The 20,717-nt window shown below is 40.8% G+C and overlaps 1 protein-coding gene across 2 annotated transcripts in view; it reads left to right on the top strand.

The window, feature by feature from the left end:
* Positions 1 to 20,717, top strand: part of RB1 (RB transcriptional corepressor 1) — a 307,484-nt gene that overhangs the window by 260,801 nt on the left and 25,966 nt on the right. For both annotated transcript variants that reach the window (XM_077483264.1, XM_077483265.1), the window contains exons 19-24: positions 5,162 to 5,298; positions 7,409 to 7,554; positions 10,999 to 11,103; positions 11,655 to 11,768; positions 17,705 to 17,871; positions 19,457 to 19,487. In XM_077483264.1, the coding sequence (XP_077339390.1) occupies positions 5,162 to 5,298; positions 7,409 to 7,554; positions 10,999 to 11,103; positions 11,655 to 11,768; positions 17,705 to 17,871; positions 19,457 to 19,487 (700 nt within the window). The remainder of the gene's footprint in view (positions 1 to 5,161; positions 5,299 to 7,408; positions 7,555 to 10,998; positions 11,104 to 11,654; positions 11,769 to 17,704; positions 17,872 to 19,456; positions 19,488 to 20,717) is intronic.

The following is a 20,717-nucleotide window of genomic DNA, read 5'->3' on the forward strand; positions in this document are numbered from 1 at the left end:
TAATATCTCTGACCAAAGGAGGAAGTAGAGCAAAATCAAATCCCACACAGGGGTCACTTTTATCGGTCACTGTCAGATATGGCAACCGAAGGGTGGCTATGCACAGAGGATTCCCAAGTATCCTGCAACTGAGTCTCCCTCCTGGAGAACGTAAAGGCTCTGCAGGAGGAACATAGGACTGGTCATCAATATTTCTAAGAGACTCCTTAACAACCTTTTCCACCACGGATTTAATTGTTGGTCCGTATCTTCCCTTTCCTTTAGAAGCCTTGGCGTAGCAGAGATCACACAAAGATTTCCCTGCAGGGACATGAGCTCTACACCCCAGCAGGAACTAGCTGAGTGACTGAAGTGAGCCTTCAAGGAATGCGATCGTTCCTCACTACGGTGTCCTGATCTTGAGGAGAAACCGTAATGCTTTGATTTGGAAGAGGAGTGCCGGTGATGCGACTTAGAAGAGTCGCTCCCTCTGTGAGAGCTGTGATGCTGTTCTGACCTGGAAGGGCTGAAAAAAAACAAGAAAAAGAAACGACAAGAAACAAGACATCAGGAAAAAAGGATAACAGACCAGATACACACACCCCTAATCACCGGACCCTTCAGGTGGAAAGGACAACATTCCAACATACCTTTTTATGAGAGGGCTGGCCACAGACAGGCGGCAGAGAATCCATGTCCTTAGCGATATCCATATGCGCTGAAAAAATGACAAAGGTATTCGTGCAAGGGACAGGGAAGGGATAACTCGCCTGTTACAGAATGACACTTACCAGTAGTTGCAACACAGGGGCAGGGGGAAGTCACCGCAATAGCCCGCAAGCATTCCCAAGGCTTGCAGGCTAATTCCCCAGTTTAAATGGTGCGCCCCTGTGATGTCACCACATGCATGCGCAAATAGCGTCATTTTGCCGCTGTCGCGCATGCGCGAAACCAAGCCTTGATCTCATACCGCACTCGTGCATGTGCAGTATGGCCTAGAACGCAAACCGGAAGTGAAACGGCGTCTGGAATGCAGGAAGAACCAGCCACCAGGTCACCTACTAGTAGCTGGCTATCTGACCTGTGCACAGCCTGCCTGCCAGTGGCCAGGACACGGGCTTCTTTTCAGCACCTCTTCCACTCCCCACTCCATACCATGCTAATAGCTAGGGCTTAACGGAGTAATGTGACTTTCCAGACCCAGAGTCGCAGATCGACCCACCTCGATCGTGGGAATGACAGATCTTCAGGTAGAAAGACCACCTCTGGGTCCTTCGGAGGAGGACAAAAAAAGAACAGGGGCAGGGAGCAAAGATTTATGGGAGTAGTGTCCTATAGGGTAATGGAGGCGGGACTCCCACACGTTGCTGCCATGGAGTCTGTCAGGCAATTACTTATTTCCTTTTTTTTTTCAAATTTTTGGGGCTTTTTTTTTTTTTTTTTTATTAAAAATCCCAGGAGTGATTAAATACCACCCAAAGAAAGCTCTATTTGTGTAAAGAAAATTATAACTATTTCACATGGTTACAGTGTAGCATGACCACGCAATTGTCATGCCAAGTGTGACAGCGCTGGAAGCTGAAAAATGGCCTTGGCAGGAAGGGGGTATAAGTGCCCTGCATTGAGGTGGTTAAAATTACCTTTTTTTTTTTTCCAGTACGTTTTCTCAGTTTAAACACTTATGATTTCTATTGTGAATAAAATATGGGTTTATGAGATTTGCAAATCATTGCATTCTGTTTTTATGTAGATTTTTACACAGCGTCCCAACTTTTTTGGAATTAAAGTTCCTGTGTGGAATCTGCCACACAGAGTAAAACACACACACAGTAAAACACACACACATGCCCCCCTGTGCCACCTGTCCCCAGTGCCACCTATCAGTGTCATCTGTCCCCAGTACTACCTATCCCCAGTGCCACCTGTCGGTGTCACGTGTCATCAGTGCCACGTATCGGTGCAACCAGTCAGTGTCACGTGTCATCAGTGCCCATCTGTCATCGGTGTCATGTGCCTTCAGTGCCATCTGCCATCAGTGCCATGTCAGTGTCACATGTCATTGTCCTGGTGCTCCAGGGCCTTCAAAAGTTTAATAGGTAGTCAACAAGTTAGATGTGTAATTTATGCTCCTAGAACACACGACGGCGCTCGCTGCATGTTGGGCCTCTCTAAGTGGCCAGGCTGTGAAAAAGTCCCACATATGTCGTATCGTAATACTCAGGAAGAGTAGCGGAATGTATTTTGGGGAATTATTTGTGGTATACACATGCCATGTGAGAGAAATAACCTATTACATTGACAATTTTGTGGGAAATTTTTAAAAAAAAAAATCTTCATTTTGCAAAGAATTGTGGGAAAAAATGACAACACCAAAAACCTCAATATGCTGCTTACTAAATAACTTGAAATGTCTACTTTCCAAAAAGGGGTCATTTGGGGGGTATTTGTACTTTCCTGACTTGTTCGGGTCGCAAGAAATGAGATAGGCCACCAGTACATCAGATGTGATCAATGATTTTTATGATTTGCACCACAGCTTGTAGACTCTAACTTTCCCAAAGACCAAATAATATCCACTAATTTGGGTTATTTTTACCAAGGATATGTAGCAGTATAAATTGTGGCCGAAATTCATGAATTTTTTTTTATAATTTGCAAAATTGTATCACAGAAACAAAGAAAAATGTTTTTTTTTCCAAATTTTCGGTCTTTTTTCATTTATAGCGCAAAAAATAATAAACCCAGAGGTGATCAAATACCACCAAATGAAAGCTCTATTTGTATGAAAAAAAGGACAAAAAATTAATTTGGGTACAGTGTTACATGACTGAGTAATTGTCATTCAAAGTGTGAGAGCACCGAAAACTGAAAATTAGTCTGGGCAGGAGGGGTGTTTGATACCTTTTAACCACTTGCCTACTGGGCACTTAGTCAGGAGAAGGGCACAAAAGAATTTCCAAGGCATTAGCTATACCATGGAACACAGTGAAGACAGTCCTTCACAAGTGGATAAAATAAGGCACAAATAGTGCATTACCAAGAACTGGACGTCCCTCCAAAATTGATGAAAGGACAAGATGAAAACTGGTCAGGGAGGCTGCAAAGAGGCCTACAGCAACATTAAAAGAGCTGCAGGAATATCTGGCAAATACTGGCTGTGTGGTACTTGTGACAACAATCTCCCGTATTCTTCATATGTCTGTGCTATGAGGTAGAATAGCAAGATGGAAGCTTTTGCTTACGAAGGAAAACACGCAAGCCCGGCTAAATTTTGCAAAAACACATCTGAAATCTCCCAAAAGCATGTGAGAAAATGTGTTATGGTCTGATGAAACCAAGGTTGAACTTTTTGGCCATAATTCCAAAAAAATATGTTTGGCGCAAAAACAACACTGAGCATCACCAAAAGAAGACCATGCCCACAGTGAAGCATGGTGGTGGCAGCTAAAACAGGGGCCTCAGTCAAGGTAGTGGGAATTATGAACAGTTCCAAATACCAGTCTATATTGGCACAAAACCTTCAGGCTTCTGCTAGAAAGCTAAACATAAAGAGGAACTTCCTCTTTCAGCATGACAATCGCCCAAAGCATTCAGTACATCAAAATCAACAAAGGAATGGCTTCACCAGAGGAAGATTCAAGTTTTGAAATGACCCAGCCAGAGCCCAGACCTGAATCCGATTTGTAAATTTCTTTGCTTACTACTTCCCTCCACCTAAACGATTTCAGTTTGTTGTTCAACTGAGTTGTACAGTTTATAGGTCACGTTAAAGAGGAAGTAAAGGCATAGCATGCATAGGTATACATAGCATACTAGCTCATTATGAATTACTTACCTGAGAATGAATTCCTCCACCACCATCCTTGTCTCCCCCTCAGGCCGCACGACATGTCGCCCCGGGGCTTGCTTCTGGATATCACGGCTCCGGCGCTGTGATTGCCTGGAGCTGCAATGACGTTACTCCCACGTGTGTGTGTATATATGTATGATATATATATTAATGTATGTATATATATGTATGTATGTATATATATATATATATATATATATCTCATCTGTCAGAGTAATTGCCTTCATGTGAGAGCGAGATCCTGACAGATTCAGAGGAGTATATGGCTACAACAGGTCCTTCATTTAATGATGTGATTGTTTTATTTCATCTAAATGTGAATGTACTTTCTGTGAATATCGATCTATATTAATAGGTTTCACTGTGCTAGGGTCTGCACTTTATTTTTATTTTGTCTTCATATATTGACAGCAATTTTGTTTGGGTGGTTTGTCAAGAGGATGGGAGATGAGAAAATGGTGTTTGCACACGCAGCAGAGGCAGCATTCAGTGCAGAACTTACTGCACACCAGTGGGCTCAAAGCAGGATTGATTTTTTTTCAGTTATCCATATGTTTGGGGTTGGGTTAAGTTCTACTTTAGGCAGGGCTCACACTATTGCCGTATGCGGCTTGTGCCAGGGGGTCCGGTGCATCCTTGTTCACCATTTCAAGTCCAATTTCAGCCCAAATTTTTGGCTGAATACAGACAAAGACACACAGGGGTCCTTTGCAAATTCCCAGCGGAGATATGTGAACTGGCTCCCTAGAGAGCTGGTCAAAATCTCCTGCTATTGCAAATTAGATGTAGAGAAACCGCATCCAATTCGCAATAGTTTGAACCCAGCCTCAGTGGTTGTAAATCATTACATATTACATATATCCAATGAAGTGACTGTTCTCCTATATGTTATACCTGTTTATCTTTACAGTTGTTCAAAGCCCCAAATTTATAAAGGTTGTCTAAGCTGTCACAAAAAAGGGGGCAGAGAGCTGAAGTTGCACTTTAGAGCTCAGTGAGGAAAGCCCTGAGAGCTGATTGAAGGCAAGGGACACATCCCAATTGCACACAGGAACAGAGCTGAGCCTGTCAATCAGCTGGAATTCACTGATTTTTATTTTCTTTTTTTGGTGCAAGGAAAACTTGTCAGAAGTGGGTCATGCTGATAGCTCAGGAACAAAGCAGTTGACAGAAATGATACGATTTAAGACAGGTACACACTATAGAGGGGTTTTCTTTGTTCATATTTCATGTCTGTGGTTTACAACCAGTTTATGATGCAAATAGTAAGTGTTGAAGCAAACCATTTGTTACATGCACCAAATGTACTTATATCTGTTCTGTAATTTTCAGCTATTTGTCACCTTCAAGAACAACACAACAGAGTGCTGTCACTAGTGCACCTACCTCATCTAGTACAAATGGCCAGGGCCTTGTTCCGCAACAGCCTCAGCAGAGATCTACCTCACTGTCATTGTTTTACAAAAAAGGTATATGGATTGTCACTTTTAAAGGTCTTTTGTTCGTTACCAGCTCTTGTAGCTGAGAGGCAATATCTTTTTCATTAATGAATTATATATATATATATATATATATATATATATATATATATATATATATATATATATATATATATATATATATATATATATATATAATGAGAGAACTATGTTTTTTTTTTGGGGGTGGTTTCTACTGAAAAGAGTCTGCATAATTAAAGTACTGGGAATGGATGGCCGCTCCTGGTTTAGCCTCAGTGGATTTAGTACTGGACAGATTGTTGCTTTGAAACCTAGTACTTCAAGTATGGGAATTCCTTCTATAATGGGTATCGGGGTAGAAGGGGTGGAGTGCTTCTTGTCTTCTACCTCAAGATCACTGTGGTTCTAGTGACCCTTGTTATGAAGGGCTCTAGCAGGTGGTAATACTCTTGATGTGATTTTTACTTTTAGTATGGCTACTAGTATGTTTTCTTAAATATGAACACTCAGTAAACTCCACTTTACTGTATGATTGTAAAACTATTTGCGATGTCTCAATAAATCTTTACCTGATTTAAAAAAAAAAAAAAAGCTGGAAGAAGTCTGCCATGTTGGAAATATGATTTCCCACATTGGCTGGTTCCTTGAATGATCTGCCCATACAATGGGTTTGCTAGCTAGACACTGACATGGAATCATTTTGCAGCCAGTGTTTTAAGAGGTACCATAGTTTCATAGTTTCATAGTTAGTAAGGTTGAATAAAGACACCGGTCCATCCAGTTCAACCTGAGTGAGTGTCTACAATAGACCCCATCCCTGTACATTGCACACTCACATTGGTCCCTACCCTCAAGGCGCCCACAATCCAAGGTCCCCATTCATATACTAGGGCCAATTTTGGACAGAAGCCAATTAACCTACCTGCATGTCTTTGGATTGTGGGAGGAAACCGGAGTACCCGGAGGAAACCCACGCAGGCACAGGGAGAACATGCAAACTCCAGGCAGGTAGTGTCGTGGTTGGGATTTGAACCAGCGACCCTTCTTACTGCTAGGCGAGAGTGCTAACCACTACACCACTGTGCCGCCCAGACGTACCAGATGTTCTTCAGCCAAGTAGAAGGTTATGTGCCAAGTAGTAAAGAAATAATTGACACCCAAGGAACATTGCCTCTGTTATCTCAGGCAGTTTAGCCTTCCTAGTTTTTATTTTGAACTGCAGAATGTTTAGCCTTTTTTTTAAATATCTGGGAGTGGTTCAGTAGTTTAGCAAAAGACAAATGGGTATGGCTGACACCACTTAGTCCACAAAACAGCTGTGTGTTTTCAGCCCACAACATGAGCGGAGTGTATTTAAGACTATTCTGTGTGTATTTTTTGTGAAGGGATGAAGCATGGGGAAATATTCATGTATTATAGATGTCAACCTCATGTGTTTTTTTTTTTTTGCATGATATACACTTTAAGTGCATGGAAACTGGCCACATGAACCCACTGTGATCTGTTAAAAGCAAAGCTATACATTTTTGTCAGGTTTCCCAAGGCTCCTACAAGCATAAATTTCAGAATATAATGACGCTATGTTTATCCATTTCTTTTCCACACATTGTAGCTGTGTGAGTGTGTGGGGAAAGAAAGCATGTCTTCCATGTGCTTTATTTATCAACCATAGTGATACAGTAGTAAGAATAGACACCGACAGTACATAGATCCCAATCACTCTAATTAGCTGGAGCTCCAGTTTCAAAACCTTAGAAAGAAGTATTAATAACTTGTATGTAGGTATAGAAAGGTAATTTCATGGCTCCCAGATTACCTTTATAATGTGTGTTATTGTAATTGTAGAGATTAGTGCCCCCGTGAGCAGTAAAGGATTATACTTAAAAATCCTTGGCGTCATGCCTAGCCCCCCTTCCAGATGCTGTTATATACTTCTTTACTAGCACACACAGCCCAATGCTATCACAGCTATGTGATAATAGACTTTATCTTCTGTTTTCTCTGCTGCTACACCTGTTGATATATGAAAGTAATATAATTATAGGACATATAAATGTTGTCTTGATGTATTGTACATTGTATTAGGTGTTGACCAACTGCCTTATTTTCTGCTATCTAGTGTACCGCTTGGCATACTTGAGGCTCAACAGCTTATGTTCCAGCCTGTTATCTGACCACCCTGAGCTGGAGCAAATCATCTGGACTCTTTTCCAGCACACTCTGCAGCATGAGTATGAGCTGATGAGAGACAGACACTTAGACCAGGTAATCATTTCCCACTTTTGCAGACAAATTCCTGTGGAGATAGGCATAATTTTGTATATATTACCCAACATTGACTTTTTTGTTATTTGTCAGTGCACACATTACACATTACTTTATTTTTGTCTTATAACTTAATAAATAAATCTTGTTTAAAATGTTTTATTGCTTTCTTGACCATTGAAATACACACTGAGTCTATCATCTTTGATTTATACTGCTGCCTACAGGAGAAATGGACATTGCAAAACCAAAAAATAGGGTACTCCTCCCACCACTAGGATGCCTCTGCTTTTTGCTAGAGTCTGAGGATGGATGTTCAGTTCTGCTGAGAAAAGTATAACCTATTTTTGATATCCTTTTTTTTTTTTTTTTTTTTTCTTCCTTCATTGAATTTTTTTCTTTACATTTCTGCTAGAGCTGGTCTCTGATTGCAGCTATCTAGTAAAGCATACCCTCTGCTTGGCCTTTGGAGAAACCCAACTGTTCCCCCACTGGATAGGGCATTTGGGAACTAGCTTGGAAGTGACATTTGGGTACTGTGTTCTGTGTAAAATGCTTTCCAGACCTGGCTCTGGTAACGATAAAGCCATTGAGTGATTTTTTTTTTTTTTTACGTCCAGAGCTGTTGTAGGCCAGTTGGCTTGAGCACTGGGAGCTAGCTTGTTTGTTCGGATTGCTGACTACTTTTTAAAATCTCTAGTTCCACCGTCTCCTAACCTACAAAAGTGATTAATGCTGAGGGACCGAACTCTGGTGGCAACTGCTCAGTGCAGTGTGCACACTCCAGTGCTCCCCCCACCATTTTGGGGTCTAGAAAGAATTCCCCCACTGCTACTCCTGTATTGTGATGAGCTAGGTTGCACTTTAATCTGCAAACTATTCCTACTGCCCGCTTATACTGAATTTGTCCACCGCTGACCTACCAAACCCCGACTTTGCAGTTTAGGTTTTGTGAGTACCTGAGGCCTTACCGCATCTGATGAAGGGGAAAAGCTTTCCCGAAACGCATTCCCCTAAGCAACAACATTTCCAAGAGTGAAATTTCTTCGTGTGTGTGTGTGTGTCAGTGCAGATTTCCTCCGGCGAAGCTGTATCTGTCTGTGATCCCAGCTCCCTTACTTTCCTCTCTGGCCAAGAGTTGGAGAGTACACACATCTATTCAGAACCCCCTCCTCATGGGCACATAGCTGAGTTCTTAATTCAATTTTCAGTAGTTCCATGTAATTTAAATATATTTTATTGATAAAAAGACTTTGTATACCATTCATTGGAGTTTTTTCCTCCTGTCAGTGACAACTGAATGGTTGAGCTGCATTCATTGAGATCAGATTCTGACCTGGGCACTTTGGGCTATGCTGTAGCAGCATCCAATAGTTTCTAAAATATATTGGACCGAAAATGTTTGTGGCCTTTTACATGTGAATTTTTTTTGTTTTATATGCATGTGTGGACCTATAATCCAGCTTTCCACGTGGGATCCCTTAGGTTGGAATCTCTCCTTAAATCACAGTTTTTACTGGCAGGTCCTGATCTTCACCCTTTTTTGCCTGTGACTTTGATTTGGTAAACAACAACATAATGGTCAGGATCTCTCCAATACAGTAGTGGATCTTCTACTAAGAAGTGGTAGGTGCAGTTGTTGAGAGCCCTATGCTTCTGTTGTGATGGCTAGTCTCCTGTGTGCCTTTTTGTCAGCACACATGAAATGCAGCCACTGCATTAAAGGCACATCTTCAAGGGAAGAAATTTCTTCAGGGTGGCCCTTGACATTATTAAGGATATCACTGGAGGCAAAAGCACATTCTTGCCTCAGCACAAGAAGTCTAGAGAAAGGTTGCCCAAGTCTTCTTCCCCTACATATATTAGATAGAGATCTCTAGACCTCCTAAACTTGGTTCTCTTGCTGCTACTCACATTGTTTGGAGTAAAAAGCCTGCAAAACCCTCCGAAAAGCCTTTCTTGGTGTTAATGGGTGGTGAATCTTTGTGGACTCCTAGATAATTGGGCCTTTGGTCAATTAGGTGCAGAGGGTGATATTTCCAGATTTCAGACTGAACATTTTCCCCAATGATCTCTGTTCCTCACCGGCCTTCTTGTGTCACAGGACACTGTACTGTATCCTAGACTGGTCACCTCTATGGATCACGCTTGTTTTTCCAGCACATCCCATAGATGCTCAATTGGAACGAGATCTGGGCAATTTGAAGGCCAAATCGACACCTCAAACTCGGTTGTTGCATTTCTCAAACCATTCTTGCACCTTTTTTGTGGTGTAGCAGGGCGCATTATCTTACTGAAAGAGGCTACTGCTATCAAATTTGTGATGCAATGTGTGTTCTGACACCTTTCTATCAGAACAAGTGACATTTTTCAGCAATTTTGAGCAACGGTAGCTCTTCTATGGGATCGGGCTACATGAGCTAGCCTTTGCTCCACCCATGCATTAATGAGCCTTTGCCGATTTTCCTTCCTTGGTCCACTTTTGGTCATGCAGAAAATGTGTTACAAATATGCCAAAATGCATGGGGAAAATAATGCGCCATGCTCCATTCTAAAAAAAGGTTTTGTGGCTTTTGTTGTATGTAGGGCAGCCCATTGAAGTGATTAGGCTGTCCCATGCATGATGTGCGGGAAAACACTCCAAAATACACACAAAAGAAGAAAAAAAAAAGCAGGTTTGCACCCCAATCCGAACTATTTTGCATTGAAACCTATATAAAGGGATGCTCTGCTACATAATCCCATTGCAGCTTTAACTATATCTGAAAACTAGTTTCCTTCTTGCAGACAGTTGTAAAGGCCTGGTAATCATCTCCTCTAAATTAGCAAAAGTATTGCAAAATATAACGGACATTGTGGTAACAAAAATGACCACCATCCTTTGTGATGCACCTTTTTAAATTTATGAAGGTTTCATGCATCTGGATTGCATGCACCCACTCAATTGACCATCTCCTAGCCTTTATTGGCAGCGATTGTTGTTGAGCCACTAGTGTGGCATGGGGCGTGAGTGGATGGGTTTAATTATCTCTATATCGCTCCCTTTCCCTGGAATTTTTTTTTAATATTATACAAGTATAAACAGCCTCTTCTACAGCTCACTTATACCATTGCTGAAGTTCCTTGTTATCTACTCCCTCCAAAAAATATATTCATTTTGGCAAAATGTTTATAATGGCTCACTTTGAATGCTTTCCTCTATACTCATACAGTGTTGTTACTATTAATGTGACCCTGATGTATCTATTGTACCGTTGTCCCATTGCTAGTGAACTTGTTTTGTTCTGGCTTTGGGATTGCCTTGGGCAATGCAGGCCAACAATGCTTGTATGGCTGGGCCCTAGGGTCATAGTCATTTCATTAATGTGGTGTCTTTCAGTTTATCAGAATTTGCTATAATTCTATCTGCTATCAGGCTTATTCATTTCTGCTTCTGCCTTGTAGATCATGATGTGTTCTATGTATGGCATTTGTAAGGCAAAGAACATTGATCTACGATTCAAGACTATTGTTACGGCATACAAGCAGCTTACAAACACAAACCAAGAGGTAAATGATTTTCTTGTTTATGTAGTTGTCCAATCACTTTAAACTAGCAGCATAGAACCCTTGGTCTTAGAATTCACTCCTATATCCTGTACTGTACTCAAGATATGAAACTTACAGGTATGTCAAAATTTCTATTTTGTTTTGATGCCATATTCGTAATAGAGACCAAAATAAGTGTACTGGATATTACAACACTGTGTTGCGAGCAGTATGTTGTAGCCCACTAAAATTCTAACAAGACTTTTCTACACCAATCACTCTCAAAGATTTTGGGTTGCCAGGCTGCCTATGAGGTTAAATGAGTGCACTGTCCAACACTGTAAAACCTTTATTACCCCTAGATAAGATTTAATTACTTTATCTTTGAAATCCAGTGAAGGAATGGAAGACTAGCATTTGCTATATAAACAGTCATTTACATCTCAGTCCAGTTATATAAGCTAACAAAATGTTTTGCATTGCAAATAGTAGATGTAAAATAGAATATGGATGACTGTCAATGGATATAAGCAGTGTTTTATTTGTATTACTAAATTTGCTTAATTTTGCAGACATTCAAACATGTTTTGATCCGAGATGGAAGGCATGACTCTATTATCGTATTCTACAATTTGGTCTTTATGCAAAAATTAAAAAGTAATATCTTGCAATATGCTTCTACGAGGGTGAGAATTTTGTTGTGATATACACATCTTTGTTTTTAATATCTGTTAATTTAAAGATTATCTCCATGTTTTGTTTAACTTTAAATAGTTCATTTGGACCAAGCTGGTCAAAATTAACTATTTACCTCAATAATCGTTGCAGTTGTGATTGGTTGAGCTCCATCTCAGTTAATTAGAGGAAGCTTTGTATTTATTCATAGAATACAAAACTCCCTGTGAAATGCTGAATGCCACTTGGCCCAACTCGATTTTGTTCCAGGAGAGGGACAGGACGTTTCTGTCCTGAGGTAACACAGCGCTGTTTATTGTATGTAGCCTCAGCTATATACAGTTTATACAGCACACACAGCTGCTACAACTGTTAGTAAAGTAAATAGTTTGTTTGGATCAGCTTGGTCCAAAGGAACTATTTAAAGCGGTTCTTCACCCTAGGAACAAAACATTTAAAAGTATTTGTAGCTGCTGGCTTTTACAAAAAGAATACCTACCTGTCCATTGATCCATTGCTGTCCTCACCTGAGCCAGTAGTTCTCTGGTCTTCTGTCCCTATGTCAGATTTGACTCCTTGCAGCCTGGTAGCCAGATATGACTCCCTGCGGCTTCACAGCCAGCTGCCCCCACAGTGCATGCATGAGCTGCGCTTTATGAATGGTCCTGAAGGCTTCTAGAACCTGTGACATATCCCAGGAGGCTGTGGGTGGGGAAGGAGAACTATCAGTGGATCAAGCGCGGCATTCTGACCAGAAGTGGGGACTAGTACCTGTCAAAACTGGTTAATTGTTCACAAAGAAAAAAACTGTCCAAAAGTAGTAATGGCGGGGGGAGGGGCTGGTGAGGCAGAAAAACTGAACGTCCCCTTTTGGGCGAAGTTTCACTCTAAAGATACAGGAAACAATGGAGATCAGCTTTAAGTTTTTATGTATTTAATTTATGATATGAGGTAATTCCTCAGGAATGTAGTGTCTGTAAGATTTTTATGTTTAGTGTAATGTTCCCATAAGCCTTGGTAACTGTTCCCATAAGCCATTCATCCCTGTTATGCAAGTGACTGGGGACAATGTGCAGCAGACAAACACTGGGGAGATCTATCTGAAAAGTCACTCACAATGGAAAATCCCACCCAACATTTGCCCAAGATGGCATTTATTCCTAGGATATACAGTATCTCACAAAAGTGAGTACACCCTTCACATTTTTGCAAATATTTTATTATAGCTTTTCATGTGACAACACTGAAGAAATTACATTTTGCTACAATGTAAAGTAGTGAGTGTACAGTGTGTATAACGGTGAAAATTTGATGTGTCTTCAAAATAACTCAACACAGCCATTATTGTCTAAAGTGAGTACACCTCTATGTGAAAATGTCCAAATTGGGCCCAATTAGCCATTTCCCTCCCTGGTGTTATGTGATTTGTTACTGTTACAAGGTCTCAGGTGTGAATGGGGAGCAGCTGTGTTAAATTTGTTATCGCTCTCACTCTTACTGGTCAATGGAAGTTCAACATGACGCCTCATGGCAAAGCACTATCTATCTGAGGATCTGAAAAAAAAAAGAATTGTTGCTCTACATTAAGATGACCTAGGCTATAAGAAGATTGCCAAGACCCTAAAACTGAGCTGCAGCATGGTGGCCAAGACCATACAGTGGTTTAACAGGACAGGTTCCACTCAGAACAGGCCTTGCAATGGTCAAAGAAGTTGAGTGCACGTGCGCAGCGTTCTATCCAGAGGTTGTCTTTGGGAAATAGACAATGAGTGCTACCAGCATTGCTGCAGAGGTTGAAGGGGTCAGCCTGTCCGTACTCAGACCATATGCTGGGCACCACATCAAATTGGTCTGCATGGCTGTCGTCCCAGAAGGAAGCCTCTTTTAAAGATGCACAAGAAAGCCCACAAACGGTTTGCTGAAGACAAGCAGACTAAGGACATGGATTACTGGAACCATGTCCTGTGGTCTGATGAGACCAAGATAAACTTATTTGGTTCAGATGGTGTCAAGCGTGTGTGGCAGCAATTAGGTGAGGCGTACAAAGACAAGTGTGTCTTGCCTACAGTCAAGCATGGTGGTTGGAGCATCATGGTCTGGGGCTGCAGGCACTGGGGAGCTACAGTTCATTGAGGGAACCATGAATGCCAACATGTACTGTGACATACTGAAGCTGAGCATAATGATGCTCCCCTCTCTTTGGAGACTGCGCTGCAGGGCAATATTCCAACATAACGACCCCAAATGCACCTCCAATGCAACCACTGCCTTGCCAAAGAAGCTGAGGGTAAAGGTGATGGACTTGACAAGCATGTCTCCCGACCTAAACCCTATTGAGCATCTGTGGGGCATCCTCAAAACGGAAGGTGGAGGAGCGCAAGGTCTCTAACATCCACCAGCTCGGTGATAAGTGTCATGGAGGAGTTCGAAGAGGACTCCAGATAGCAACCTTTGAAGCTCTGGTGAACTCCATGCCCAAGAGGGTTAAGGCAGTGCTGGGAAATAATGGTGCCCACACAAAATGTTAACACTTTGGGATGGGGTGCTGAAATTAATACATGCATCGTGATTCGGGTGTCCCTGATGCGGCATCGATGCATAAGGACCGGAAAATCGATTGCAGATGACGTCATCCCGACTTGCCCCACCCCTCCCAGGAAAATTACGTTCTTTTAATAAATGCCGTGTTACAATGAATGATGTGCCCCGATGCATCCCGATCATGTGACTGCACTGCTCGGTTCGGCCGAGCCCGCCACGTCTCTCGAGTCCTGACGTCAGCTGGGAATTCTCAGCCCCGCCCACTGACTATAGCTATATAGAAGAGAGGTGGGAAGAGAGAAGAGAAGAGAGATATCAGAAGAGAGGTGGGCGAGGCTTAGAATTCCCAGCTGACGTCAGGACTCGAGAAATGTGAGAGGCGGGACAAGCCGAGCAGAATAGTCACATTATCGGGATGTTTTTACTGTATGAAGTAACATATTTTTTTTAAAACCACATACAGCGGGGCACATCATTCATTGTAACACGGCATTTATTAAAAGAAAGTATCAGTAAGTAGAGTACAAATGGGTTTGTACTTTTTGCACCTCACGCTGGCTGCATTTAAGGGGCACAGGTGGCTGCATTTAAGGGGCACAGGTGCCTGCATTTGATGGATGAGGTTCAGTATTTTTCAGTTTGTTTGCGCGCCCCCCAAATTTTTTTTAGCACCAGCTGGTCAGCACAGAGACAGTACAGGGAACTTCACAGGGCTTCTTGTCAGATGTGGATTGTAATCCCTCCTGACCTCCCAGCAGCAGTGTGTGTGAATTACTGTACCCTGTAGTGCACTTTTTAAAGAAGTGAGGTTATTTTTAATTCAAAGCAGAGTTCCAGTCAATTTTTTGTTTATTAAAAAGTCAGCAGCTACAAAAAAGTGTATCTTCTGACTTTTAATAAAGACACTCGCCTGTCCCACAATCCAGTGACGTGGCCATCCAAATCCTCCATTCTCTCCCCCGCCCGTTCACGGTACTGGTAATACTACTGTGGGCATCCGGCTGTGACTGCTTGCAGTGTCACAGCTGTATGTTATATAACAGCACCATTGAAGTTCAAACAGAAGCAGCTTTCTTGTTTGCAAGGGTTAATTTACACTTACTTCGGCTTCAACACACATTAACCGCTAGCCGACCAGCCGCCGCAGTTGTACTGCAGCAGCATGGCTCGGCTGCGCGAATCGCCGTTGTGCTACGTCGGTAGCATAAACTCACCCTGCTTGCTCCCCGAGCCGATGCGAGTGCCAGCGGTCTAGTTCACCGCCGGGCTCCTGCGATCATTCGGGGCACACGGAGAACCGAGAGCTGTGTGTGTAAACACACAGTTTCCGGTTCTCTGAGCAGTGAACTGACAGATCGCTGTTCATACTCTGTATGAACAGACTGTTAGTTTCCCTGTACAGTTCCATCACCCCTTCAGTTAGAACACTCCCTAGGATTCATATTAACCCCTTCACTGCCAGTGACATTTTTACCACAATCAATGCAATTTTAATTGCACTGCTCGCTGTATTCATGCCAATGGTCCCAAAAAGTGTCAAAATTGTCCGTGTCCGCCATAATGTCAGTCGCGATAAAAATCGCTGATCGTCGCCATTTCTAGTAAAAAAAAAAAAATGATTAATAAAAATGCCATAAAACTATCCCCTATTTTATAGATGCTATAACTTTTGCGCAAACCAATCATACGCTTATTGCAATATTTTTGGTAAAAAAAAAAATCTAGAATACATATTGGCCTAAACTGAATATTTTTATTATAGCAAAAAAGTTAAAAATAATGCGTTTTGTTTTTTTTTCAAAATTGTTGCGCTTTTTTTGTTTATAGCGCAAAAAAAAAACAAAAATGCAGAGGTGATCAAATACCACCAAAAGAAAGCTCTATTTGTGGGTAAAAAAAAGGACATCAATTTTGTTTGGGAGCCACGACTCACAACTGCGCAATAGTCAGTCAAAGCGAAACCGCAAAAAGTTTGCCAAAACGCAAAAAGTGGTCTGGTCTTTGGCCTGCCAAATGTTCCGGGGCTTAAGCGGTTAGTGGCTAGTTTACAAACACACACGCTTCAAAACAAGGCTTCGGGCAGGCTTTGTTAAGACTCTCTGAATGCTAGTCAAAGCTCCTGTCACAAAATAAAATGGTTAGATTACAGTCCTGTTTATACCTTACTTTTGATTTTTGCTTTGGCTTTGCTTCAAAAATTTTACCCCATGTAGCTTTAGTGGTGCTTCAAGGCATCTTCAAAGCCTCCATAGAAGTCCACGGCAAAGTTCGCTTGAAGCCTCATCAAAGCCCCACCAAAGGCAAAAAAAAAGGTGTAAAATAAACTGTAAGCCAACCATTTTATTTAGTGACAGGAGCTTTGACTGGCATGTAGAGAAATTTAACAAAGCCTGTCCGAAGCCTTGTTTTGAAGCAAGTGTAAATTAGCCCTTAGAAATAGGAGGGTATAATTCCGCTTTAAGGCTGTCAGCAAATCGGCCTCCACAAACTTGGCAGTGCGTAAAAATGGCTAAAATGGAGAGCAACTGAGCATGTGCAGAGCAGGGTGAGACAGTGTATTATTGGGTTTTAAACAGTATAGGGACTTGTTAGCTAGACCCAATATCTGATCTAGGGAATCTTAATCTCGTGTTAAAAAAAAATAAAATAAATCTGTGTGACTAGTTTGATTAATACGAGAGCTACTTGGTAGCTGTTGAAACAAAGTATTTATAATAGTCTGGCCAGATCAGTTTAGAGTTAAGCTCTGGGATGCAATTAAAAATCACTTTATATTGACTTCAACCATGAATATTTAAAACCTGCAAATCGGTTACAAAACAACATCACCATTTAGCTTGTAATTCTGCTGAAAAATCAATTGCATCATTGCTGCTATTTGGAAAAAGCAATTTAAGTTGGGCTTCATACCTGTTGTAGGTGGGTTTGTCACATCTGCTCTTCTCACTGTGCTGCTGTGGGAAACTACGATTCCCATCATGCCATTAGAATTGTAGTGGAGAGGCATATCAAACCAAGAGACATGGTAGTTGAGACAGACCAGGAGTCTCCTAGCATGTTAATCAGACTCCTTAGTTGGCCCAGTTAGCGAGTGGAGATGTAATAATGTCACCCCTCGCTGAAAATATAATTACAGTGAGGAAATGACAGAGACCAGTAGCAACTCCAGTATCTTAAAATAAATGTGAGGGGGGAAAGAGGCCTCTCATAGAAACAAAGACTGGATTTCCCACCACCATTATATTCTGGATAAAAAGGGGAACATATCCAATAAAGGTAAGAAAGCAGAAAAAGGCCATGGAAAAATTTTCTGTTTAGAGTTCAGCTTGTATAGCTCCCTCTAATAGTAAGTGTTTTGTTATTTGTTGTAACTTTTAATTTTTCATATTTTTATTTTATTTTAAAGCCTCCCACTTTGTCTCCAATTCCTCAAATACCACGAAGTCCTTACAGATTTGCAAACTCTCCTTTAAGAATTCCTGGTGGAAATAACATCTATGTTTCTCCTTTAAAAAGTCCTTACAAGTCATCAGATGGACTGCTATCTCCAACAAAAATGACGCCAAGGACTAGGTCTGTTATGCAAAGATTTTCAATGCTGGCACGTATGCTTATGTTGAAACATTCTGACATAAGGCTTAATTGTTTTCAGCTATTGATTTGGAGAAGCCAGATTAAGTGGCCATAAAATATTTATGGGTATAGCGGTATACTCTCGGGCAAGTGGCTCATGTAACTCTGTCAGGGGAGATTTACTAAAACTGGAGCACTCATAATCTGGTAATACTCATAATACAATTGTGCATTGTAGCCAATCAGCTTCTAACTTCAGCTTGTTCAATTAAAGTTGAAGTCTATGCTAAAACTAAAATCCCTGCATCTATAGACACCCATGATCTAACCCTAACCTATCAGGCCCAGTAAAAAAAAGGAAATCAGTATACATTTTTTTTTTTAAGGCGATCCGACCCGATCCCCAGCGGCAGAAGCTCTGCAAAGGACCAGGCCCACAACAGCTATGAAATGTGATGTCACCCAAAGTTACTTTGGGGCTTCTGTTGTCGGCAATGTCCTCTGCACCTGCCTCCACAGAGAAGCCACGGCTGACAACTCAGCATGGAATCGGGTCGGATCAGTTTTAAAAAAAGTATGTATACTGATGTCTACTTTACAGTGCTAGATAGGTTAGCGTTTGATAGATAGGTGTCTATAGATGCAGGGATTTTAGTTTTAGCATAGACTTCCACTTTAAGCTTCGACAAAAAAAGAAAAAACAATGAAAACTGGTTTCAATGCCACCCGTTTTTAACATGGTATACTGCATCTATGAGCTGCAGAATTCGATTTAATTACTTATATATTCATGTAATTACATTAAGTGAACACCCGTAGATCTGGAAATATTACATCAGTAATTGAGCTTAAATTATCTTGCCCATATTTGCCTACAATAAAGGTATCATAGCTGCTGAAATAATATGAAAGCTTTACACTAAAATGTAGTGTAATTTTTGTCATGTTCATGTATTTGCTCATGTATTTTAATTTTTGTCTCAAATGTATAAAGAAAAATAAAAAAGTTCTAAAGTCACAGGGATTTTAGAATGTACAATAATCTGAGAGTGAGTAGAGCAGTGCATTGTTATCAGATGACATTCTGGGCATTTTCGGATGGATTGATGACACCAGTGACCACTGTCAACCAGCCAGCGGTCCTCAGAGGGAGAGTGCTAATCAGGCAGGTTGTCTTGACCACTGTTATTTCTGATGGGATAACATAGCATCTATCTGTGCCACTCTTCCTGTCCCCTCCATGTGCCTGCCTTATGCTGACATAAAGCGTATATGTAGCTGGAAGGTCAAGTCTATGACCGGGTAGCACCAGTTGTCAGAGGGAGTTTGCATGGTGCCTTTCAGGGTCGTTTTTGCTCCTGAACCTATTGCCATATTTGGAATTTAGAAAAACTGGATACTCATGTTCCTACATCCTCTTGGGAGGCCCTACGGAGCCTTTCTAACTTTCCAAGTGAAAAAAAAAAAAAAAGATTTGTATAGACTGTTAGATGTTTAGTGATTTCATACTAATGTTTCTACATTTTCACTAAAACATGTTTTTTTTTTTTTTTTTTTTTTTTTTTTTTTTTTTGTTTCTTTCCAGAATCTTAGTATCCATTGGTGAATCATTTGGAGTAAGTTTTAATTGTACAATTTTGAATATGAATTCAGTGTATTTTCAGAGAAAATGCAAATGGACTTATTAGCTAATAAGAAATGAATAATGTTACCCTCACCTCAGCACTAAATGTATTTGACCTAATTACTGGTATGTCTTTTTTTTTTTTTTTTTCTTTTAATCAATGAAAGTGAGTGGAGTCTCTAAAACCTTGGCAAAAGCTCACATTTGGCAGTTGGCAAACTTGCATTCTTTTGCTTTGACAATTGTCAAATTATGGGGTTTTCCTTACTTTTTGTTCCCGAGACAGAGGTCAACATGAGAAATAATGAGGGTGAATTTCCCCAGCAGTGACACAGCAAGAGAACCTTACAGAGGTTTTAAAACCTTTGTACAAAAAAAAACAATCTGCCCTTAATACCTTTTTGAACTCCAAATGCTTTTATTTTTTTTCACATTCACATGCAAACCAATATGCTCCACTAAACTTACAGAGGTTGGGATAACCCATAGCATTTTTTTTTTCACACTGTCTACAGGTAGTCCAGAACCCCGAGCGGCATTACAATTTGTCCCAAACCCTGTCAATGTAACTTTTCATCAACTGTTTTGCCTGAATGTATATACAAAGAAAAATATAAATGAAGACGTGAACTAAAAAAAGGGAATTGATTTTATGATTGCTATTACATTTATAACTGCATACAATCAGAATACAATATTTTTCGAGAATGTGATCTTTCTAAACATTTGACAGATTTTTTCACAGAAGCAATTTGCGCTGCATACAATATATTTTAATAGACTTCATATCTCAATGCTGAATGTCACAGCTTTTAGGTGCAAAGCAATAAAAAATAACTCAAATGGTGGAAGCTCTGCCTAAATAAATGCAGGTAGACCACCTAGTTCCCAGTTTTGTCTGTGGGTCTCTCAGCAGCTGATGTTTTCCTCAAGACTGACTTACCATGCTTGTGGCTTTTTGTGTGTACAACCTTTATATATATATATATATATATATATATATATATATATATATATATATATATATATTTCACTATAAGCTTGGGGCGAACAGTCACAGCAGACATACAGTGCATTAAGGGAAGCATACATGGGCGGCAACGGCCGGTTCATTAGAAGCCGACCAATATTCGCCCCACGTGTGCAGCAGCCGGTCCTACGGAAGCTGGGTTGAAAATAAATAAATAATCTAATACTATTTACAAGGCTTTAGAATCTCACT

Source organism: Lithobates pipiens, unplaced genomic scaffold (genome assembly GCF_037356315.1).
Source record: "Lithobates pipiens isolate NorthernLeopardFrog02 unplaced genomic scaffold, aLitPip1_a1.2 Scaffold_16, whole genome shotgun sequence".
In the NCBI taxonomy this organism is placed as follows: domain Eukaryota; kingdom Metazoa; phylum Chordata; class Amphibia; order Anura; family Ranidae; genus Lithobates; species Lithobates pipiens.